We start from the raw sequence: 8745 nt of genomic DNA, 5'->3' as shown, positions 1-8745 counted from the left end.
ATGTTAGAACAGACTAATAATGAGACTAGTAAGCTTGGAAAACACTTTAAATCAAGTTAACAAGCAAATATATAAAACGTTACTGTGCCTTTAAGAGAAACAAATTTTGTCAAAATTTGAAAAACAGTGAAAAAAGGCAGTAAAACAAACGAAATTTTTACAGTACATGTAATAAGGTAACAGAGCATTGCACCCACTTGCAAATGGATGATTAACCCCTTAATGCAAAAAACAGATAAAAAAAAACGACATAGACGTTTTTTAAAAACAGACACAACAAACTGCCACAGCAGAGCTGTGGATTACCTTCCCTATAAACGATTTTGGAAGTCTTTTTAGCCCTTTAGAAATGTCCTGTAGTATTCATGGGACTGCTGAGGGAATCTGGATGATTTATTTTGTAATTTTAACTGCGCAAAAAAGCGCTAAATTAGGCCCTTCCCACTCATATTACAACAGTGGGAAGCTTCAGTTAACTGTTTCTATGCAAAATTTAAGCCAGCCATGTGGAAAAAACTTAGGCCCCAATAAGTTTTATCACCAAACATATGTTAAAAAACGATTAAACATGCCAGCAAACGTTTTAAAACACATTTTTACAAGAGTATGTATCTCTATTAATAATCCTGATACCAGTCGCTTTTACTGCATTTAAGGCTATACCAACATTACAGTGTTATCACCAATGTACGTTAAAAAACGATTAAACATGCCAGCAAACGTTTTAAAACACATTTTTATAAGAGTATGTATCTCTATTAATAAGCCTGATACCAGTCGCTATAGCTGCATTTAAGGCTTTACTTACATTACTTCGGTATCAGCAGTATTTTCTTAGTCAATTCCATTCCTAGAAAAATATCTTACTGCACATACCTTTTCTGCAGGAAAACCTGCACGCCATTCCCCCTCTGAAGTACCTCACTCCTCAGAATGTGTGAGAACAGCAAATGGATCTTAGTTACGTCTGCTAAGATCATAGAAAAACGAAGGCAGATTCTTCTTCCAAATACTGCCTGAGAAAAACAGCACACTCCGGTGCCATTTAAAAATAACAAACTTTTGATTGAAGAATAAACTAAGTATAAATCACCACAGACTCTCACAACCTCCTATCTATGTTGAGGCTTGCAAGAGAATGACTGAATATGGCAGTTAGGGGAGGAGCTATATAGCAGCTTTGCTGTGGGTGGACTCTTGCAACTTCCTGTTGGGAAGGAGAATATATTCCATAAGTAATGGATGATCCATGGACTGGATACACTTAACAAGAGAAATAACACCAATACTCTTGCACTAACCTGATCATGTTTATTCAAGTGCACTAAACCCAACATGAATTATGAATATTTCCCATTCCAATGTTCTTTACATAGAAGAATATGTTCTATTTATTCTTAAATAAATATTTCTATATATATATGATTTTTTTGTAAAATATCTATTTATCTTATATATATATATATATATATATATATATATATATACACACGCGTAATTATGTATATATATATATATATATATATATATATATATATATATATATATATATAATCTTCAACAAAGCAGGAACCAGCCAGGATTTTTTCAAAAACAGGGGTCAAATTTATTGACGTTTCGGGGAGTAAACCTCCCCTTACTCAGAACATGTTCTGAGGAAGGGGAGGTTTACTCCCCGAAACGTCAATAAATTTGACCACTGCTTTTGAAAAAATCCTGGCTGGTTCCTGCTTTGTTGAAGAGTATTTATTACACAGAACCTTCAGGTGGTTGTCTCATGGAGGGCGGATTCACATCATGTGGCATGTGTATGTATATATATATATATATCTATATATATATTAATATAGGAATATCTATTTAAAAATACTTAGAATGTATTCCTCTATCTGAAGAACATTGGGATGTGAAATATTTACAGTAAACACACAGTTAAACACCTTATTAAATACTAGCCCTAAAGCCCGTGTACACGGGCTATTTTTTGCAGTACAGCGGTCCCAACCCTTGCTCTCTCTCTATCCCCCCTCTCTTTTGCTCTCTCTCTTCCCCCTCTCTTTTGCTCTCTCTCCCCTCTCTTTTGCTCTCTCTCTCTCTCCCCCTCTCTTTTGCTCTCTCTCTCCTCCTCTCTTTTGCTCTCTCTTCCCCCTCTCTTTTGCTCTCTATTTTGCTCTCTTCCCCCTCTCTTTTGCTCTCTCTCTATTTTGATCTCTTCCCCCTCTCTTTTGCTCTCTCTCTCTCTTCCCCCTCTCTTTTGCTCTCTCCCCTCTCTTTTGCTCTCTCTCTCTCCTCTCTTTTGCTCTCTCCCTCTCTATTTTGCTCTCTCTCTTGCTCTCTCCCCTCTCTTTTGCTCTCTCCCATCTCTTTTGCTCTCTCCCCTCTCTTTTGCTCTCTCCCCTCTCTTTTGCTCTCTCCCTCTCTCTTTTGCGCTCTCTCCCCCTCTCTTTTGCTCTCTCTTCCCCTCTTTTGCTCTCTCTCCCCCTCTCTTTTGCTCTCTCTTCCCCTCTCTTTTGCTGTCACTCTCCCTCTTTGCGGTCACTCTCCCGCTCTTTTGCTCTCTCTATCCCCTCTCTTTTGCGCGCTCTCTCCCCCCTCTGTTTTGCGCTCTCCTCCTCTCTTTTGCTCTCTCTCTCCCCCTCTCTTTTGCTATCTCTATCCCCGCTCTTTTGCACTCTCTCTCCCCCCTCTCTTTTGCGCTCTCCCCCTCTATTGCTCTCTCTACCCTCTCGTTTGCTCTCTCTCTCTCTCCCCCACTCTTTTGCTGTCTCTCTCCCTTTTTTTTCTGTCTCTCTCCCTCTCTTTTGCCCTCTCTATCCCCCTTTTGCTATCTGTCCCCCTCTTTTGCTCTCTCTCTCCCCCTCTCTTTTGCTGTCTCTATCCCTCTTTTTTGCTCCCTCTTTCTCCCCCTCTCTTTTGCTCCCTCTCCCCCTCTCTTTTGCTCTCTCTCTTTCCCCTCTCTTTTGCTTTCTCCCCTCTCTTTTGCTCTCTCTCTCTCCCTTCTCTTTTGCTCTCTCCCTCTCTCTTTTGCTCTCTCTATCCCGCTCTCTTTTGCTGTCTCTATCCCTCTTTTTTGCTCCCTCTCCCCCCCCGCTCTTTTGCTCCCTCTCCCTCTCTTTTGCACTCTCTCTTTCCCCTCTCTCCCCTCTCTTTTGCTCTCTCTCTCTCCCCTCTCTTTTGCTCCCTCCCTCTCTCTTTTGCTCTCTCTTCCCCTCTATTTTGTTCTCTCTTCCCCTCTTTTGCTGTCTCTCTCCCTCTCTTTTGCTGTCACTCTCCCTCTCTTTTGCTCTCTCTATCCCCCCTCTTTTGCACTCTCTCTCCCCCCTCTTTTGCACTCTCCTCCTCTCTTTTGCTCTCTCTCTCTCCCCCCTCTGTTGCTATCTCTATCCCCCCTCTTTTGCTCGCTCTCTCCCCCCTCTCTTTTGCGCTCTCCCCCTCTTTTGCTCTCTCTACCCTCTCTTTTGCTCTCTCTCCCCCTCTCTGTTGCTGTCTCTCTCCCTTTCTTTTGCTCTCTCTATCCCCCTTCTTTTGCTCTCTGTCCCCCTCTTTTGCTCTCTTTCTCCCCCTCTCTTTTGCTGTCTCTATCCCTCTTTTTTGCTCTCTCTCTCCCCCTCTCTTTTGCTCTCTCTCCCCCTCTCTTTTGCTCTCTCTCTCTCCCCCTCTCTTTTGCTGTCTCTCTCCCTCTCTTTGCTCTCTCTCCCCCGTCTCTTTTGCGCTCTCCTCCTCTCTTTTGCTCTCTATCCCCCCTCTTTTGCACTCTCCCCTTCTCTTTTGCGCTCTCCCCCTCTTTTGCTCTCTCTACCCTCTCTTTTGCTCTCCCTCTCCCTCTCTTTTGCTGTCTCACTCCCTCTCTTTTGCCGTCTCACTCCCCCTCTCTTGCTGTCTCACTCCCCCTCTCTTTTGCTCTCTCTCCCCCTCTCTTTTGCTCTCTCTCTCCCCCTCTCTTTTGCTCTCTCTCTCCTCTTTTTTCTTATGTTCTCTCTTTCCCCCCTCTCTTTTGCTCTATATCCCCTCTCTTTTGCTCTATATCCCCCCTCTTTTGCTCTCTCTCTCTTCCCCTCTCTCTTGCTGTTTGTCTCCCTCTTTTTTGCTGTCTCTCTCCCTCTCTTTTGCTATCTCTCTCTCCCCCTCTCTTTTGCTCTCTCTCACCCTCATTTTTGCTGTATCTCTCCCCCTCTCTTTTGCTCTCTTTCTCTCCCCCTTTCTTTTGCTCTCTTTCTCTCCCCCTCTCTTTTGCTCTCTTTCTCTCCCCCTCTCTTTTGCTCTTTTTTCCCTCTCCCTCTCTTTTGCGCTTTTTTCCCTCTCCCTCTCTTTTGCGCTCTTTCTCTCTCCCTCTCTTTTGCTCTCTGTCTCCCCCCTCTCTTTTGCTGTCTCTCTCCCTCTCTTTGCTGTCTCTCCCTCTCTTTTGCTCTCTCTCTCCCCACCCCCTCTCTTTTGCGCTCTCCCCCCTCTTTTGTTGTCTCTCTCCCTCTCTTTTGCTCTCTCTCTCTGCCTCCCTCTCTTTTGCTCTCTCCCCCTTTTCTTTTGCTCACTCTCCCCCTCTCTTTTGCTGTCTCTCTCGCTTTCTTTTGCTCTCTCTATCCCACCTCTTTTAAACTTTCTCACTGCCTCGGGACCTGGCCCGCCCACGCCACATCTGCCCCGCCAGCGCCCCCATCTGTGTCACGGCTGGCCAACGCCCCATCACACCCGGCTTGCCCTGACCCTGTCATGCCGGTTGGCCCCGCCCATCACGCCTACTATTCTTGGAGGATCAGAAGCCAGGAGGTCTGTCTGTTGTGTTTGTCCTCATGCTGTCTCTACTGCGCATGACAGCTTCGGACAAACACACTTGGCCTTTTATATTATAGTATAAATATTGCATAAATGTGATTTTTCACGTTTTTTTTCTACTTGACTTCAAAGGGCTCCAATGCACTTATATATTTGTCTATATGCATGTACATATGCATTTATGTGTTTATTATATGTGTATATATGTCTATAAATACATATGTAAATGCATATGTACACACATATAAAATATATATATACACATAGATAAATATACATACACATGTATAAATATGTATGTTAAAGCCCTTTGCAACCTTTTTTGTCTCACGTAACAGTTAACCAGAGCTCTGAAGTCGCACTAACCCAATGCACGTTAAATTCCATTGCACTCAAGCAAACGTGTTTACTTTCAACGCTACTTCTGATGTGCAAAGAACCAAGAAATACCCCATATTGCTTGCACGCTACAGTTAGCGCATGACTCAAAATCTTGCCAAAAGCAAGTAAGATAACATACAATTTTAAACACCTTTCCAATTTACTTTTATTATCACATTTTCTTTGTTTTCTTGCTATCCTTTGTTGAAAAGCTGGAAAGTAAGTTCAGGAGTGTGCACGTGTCTGAAGTACTATATGGCAGCAGTTTTGTATTGTCTATCTGAAGCATGAAGTGGGAGTGTGGTAGTTGGCTTTAAATAGTTTTTCTTTTAGGCAGCCACCTCTTCCCACTCTAAATTTTGAGTATTGTTTTGGTGCATCACAAAATAACGTGCCATTAGAAAATCCTGTTCTCTCAGTCTTACATAATTCCCGCCTCCTCCTAGACAATCCGCACTAATTATTGAACCGAGGTTAGCGCATCAAAAAAATTTTTTTTAAATATATTACCCTCCGAAAACTATCATAAGCAGCCTCACCTACATTCACTGCCCCCTCCTCCAGACTATCCACTCTAAATATTGACAGCAGTTAGTGCACAAAAAACAAAACTAACAAACATAATATATATACAGCTGGTTCTTCCTTCTTGAGCGCACTTTTAAAATCCGTTTGTGCCATCTTGGAGAGAGGTGTGCGCACATGCGCACACCTTGGGAATGGTGCTTGTGACCCAGTAAACATGGTGTTACGACCCAGTAATGGGTAGTGATTTTTGGTTTGAAGAACCTTTATCTAGAGCAGTGCTTCTTTCAATTTTGATATTTCAATCATTTTAATATTGTCACAATTGTAAAATTAGAAATATATTATGTATTGATGTTTAATGAAGCATTATATGATATTGTGTATTACAGAACCATAGTTCACAGTCCCTTTCCTCCTCCCCATTTTAAACAAATATATTTAAGCAATAAGCCACTCGAGTTTTATTTTTAAATAAGCTAAAAGAGCAACAAAATAGACCAAATACATGAATATGAAACTTTTTAATAGAGTGCTGTGTACTATTGTTTACACTGGAATGCACTGTATAAAACCTACAAGAAATATACAAACATTTTGCCAATAAAACAATGAAATCAATACTGCAAAATAGTTCAGTTACAAAATTAGAAGCTAGGGATGTTGTACGTGACACAACTGTACAAAAGGGCTCATATATCTGATGCTAGCGTGACCTGAAACAGGGAAATTGCTTGGAAGCAAAAAAGTATGGAAGAAAATAATGTAGTTTTTGTAAACATTTGCAGCTGCACAGACTGTGCTTAATCTATTTGGCAGCATCTGTCATCAGCACACAGAGCCAGAGATGTTTGCTTGTTCGATTACTTAGGTGGGAGTTATAGTCTCTTTTTTTGGAGTGAAGCATTGATAAACTTTTTTTTTTAGCATCTTTTGGAATACAGTATATGTTACAATATTTACAGTTCTATGATACATCATAATTAGAAGAAATCATTACAAGGCAATTTTAATGTCAACAATACATTTGTCAGAATGTTTAGCTCTGGTTGCCAATATTAAATAGTATTTACCTGACATCTACAGCTAAGAAGGGAGAGTTTGCTGTCAGCAGGTTGAAATCAATGGAAAATGTCCACACAGATGTGTTAATAGGATCCTGTAAGCATTCCATAAAATTATCCAGGACTGTACAAGTGGTCGCCTGCAGGACACATTGTGCTCTCATACTATATGTTCATTCGATTTCTTTTTCTTGGACTGTTTTTAATTCAGAGTCAGACAGGCAGCAAATACCTCCCCACCCCCCCCACACACACAAAAAAAAAAACACGTGATACGTTGATGTGCTACACCACTGTATGATGTTCCATAGAACAGGAAGGAGACATATTTTGTACTACCTATATATATTGAAAATATCCATCCAACAAGCAAGTCTACAAAAGGTCACCTACCAAAAATTTGGATAATACTGATATTACCCCCAAATCCCTTTCTAGACCTGTTTTGCACCTTTTGCATTAAAAGGCTGGCACCTTCTGCTCAGTAGGCTTGGACCTGATGTGGAAGAAGTTGGCAACCACTACTGACATGACTCATTACCTTCTGCTTAAGCTGTGCCACCTGCTCTCTCAACAAGCTGGCAGTAGATGCAAGGTCTGTATTTTGAGTTTTGAGGCTTTTTACTTTTTCTTCCAGCCTTGAAATCCTCTCTAGTTTCCTTTTTCTGCACTTTGAAGCAGCTATCCTGTTCCTCAACTTTTTCCTTTCTGCCTTGATTTTCTCCTGAGTGCCCATATCAATGGGAGAAAGTGAAGGGCTCTCTCCAAAACTGGATACCTCTGGTACTATTTGCGACTCATCTTTTAGTGTCTGCATTCTGTGTGTTATGAGGGAAGGAGGCTGCTGTCCCATAACTGATAAAGGGGGGTAAGTGGTGTCATTGGTGTAGTTCATTGAAGTTTCAATGCCCCCATTTGAGTAACTATTGAGGTTAGCGTAAACTGGGTTATCAGAGAGTAAAGAGGGTTGAACAGTGAGAGCACTAGACACTGATGTCATCTTCACTCCACTGCCCAGCTGATTCTGCTTGTGAAGGTCCTCAAGTGCCTTAACAAATCCATCTGCAAACTCCTGCTCCTCACTTGCAATCTTAGGATAGAGGAACTGGCTACTGGTTGGGGTAGTGGTAACCATGCCATTGGACTGGATGATCAGTCTTTCCAATTCAGGGGATGCAAGCTTCAGTAGGCCCATATCAGATGAGTTGAAAAGTTCATCATCATTATGGTGATGCTTTAAACGTGATACCACATGATCACTAAGGTTGATATTCCGATCTTTCTTCATCATTGTGTTGAGAGTGGAAGGACAAAAGTTTGGAGTCAGGTGAAGATATAGCATATCATCATGATAGAAGGGTATTTCCATCAGTCTCCTGGATAAAACAATAGAGGTTTAAAACAGTCCCATCCCTCACATAATGCTCCTTTACAGCAGAGGCTCCAGCTCATGATGCCAATACGTCATCTGGAAATCCAGGCAATAAAATAGTATCTACTTCTTTTACGTAGGATAACTTGTTAAAATGGTATGTGCTGGTATTTTAATGGCAGCAAAAAGAGTGTATATAGTCCACCAACATAAGCTGTTATGGGTCAATGCTCTTTATTGTACAGTTGCTTTGAAATTCCCACACAATGATGCTAATTCTTCCTTTTCTTTCTGTATGCTTTTTTTCCTTTTCAGTCTTGTTATTTAGTTCTGTGTGACTGCTTGCTGTTTACTGTAGAGTCCCCACCCACTTCTCGAGCACTCTTATGCTGTACTGAGCCACGCCATCCTGCTCACTCCCTTATATAGCCTTCCTATCCAATGATGGCATTTTTCTACTTGATCATTGGTTAAATGTGACGTCCTGACATTCACTCATTTGCATGGTTGTCTGGACAACGATCTATAAACTGCAAACAGTGCAGTGCAGTCTGGGTTGATGTAATAGATTAACCCCTCTCATACTGAAAAGGTTTAACCAAGTCACATGATAGTTTATTTTTGTGTTAAAGC

At 41.5% G+C, this 8745-nt stretch overlaps 1 protein-coding gene across 1 annotated transcript; it reads right to left on the bottom strand.

Annotated features, from left to right (window-relative positions):
• Positions 1 to 6181: 6181 nt before the first annotated feature.
• Positions 6182 to 8528, bottom strand: LOC128649488 (transcription factor JunD). Its single transcript, XM_053702796.1, has one exon. It carries the CDS (start codon positions 8107 to 8109, stop codon positions 7222 to 7224), a length of 888 nt encoding a protein of 295 aa, XP_053558771.1. The 5' UTR covers positions 8110 to 8528; the 3' UTR covers positions 6182 to 7221.
• Between the last annotated feature and the right edge of the window lie 217 nt (positions 8529 to 8745).

Source organism: Bombina bombina, chromosome 2, assembly GCF_027579735.1.
Source record: "Bombina bombina isolate aBomBom1 chromosome 2, aBomBom1.pri, whole genome shotgun sequence".
Taxonomy (NCBI): Eukaryota; Metazoa; Chordata; class Amphibia; order Anura; family Bombinatoridae; genus Bombina; species Bombina bombina.
Note: the sequence above shows the minus strand (reverse complement) of the source record. Positions and strands in the feature narration are given on the sequence as shown.

Bases quoted from the DNA above. Each gene is read 5' to 3' on its own strand.
- LOC128649488 (XM_053702796.1), bottom strand. From the start codon at position 8,109: ATGGAAATACCCTTCTATCATGATGATATGCTATATCTTCACCTGACT.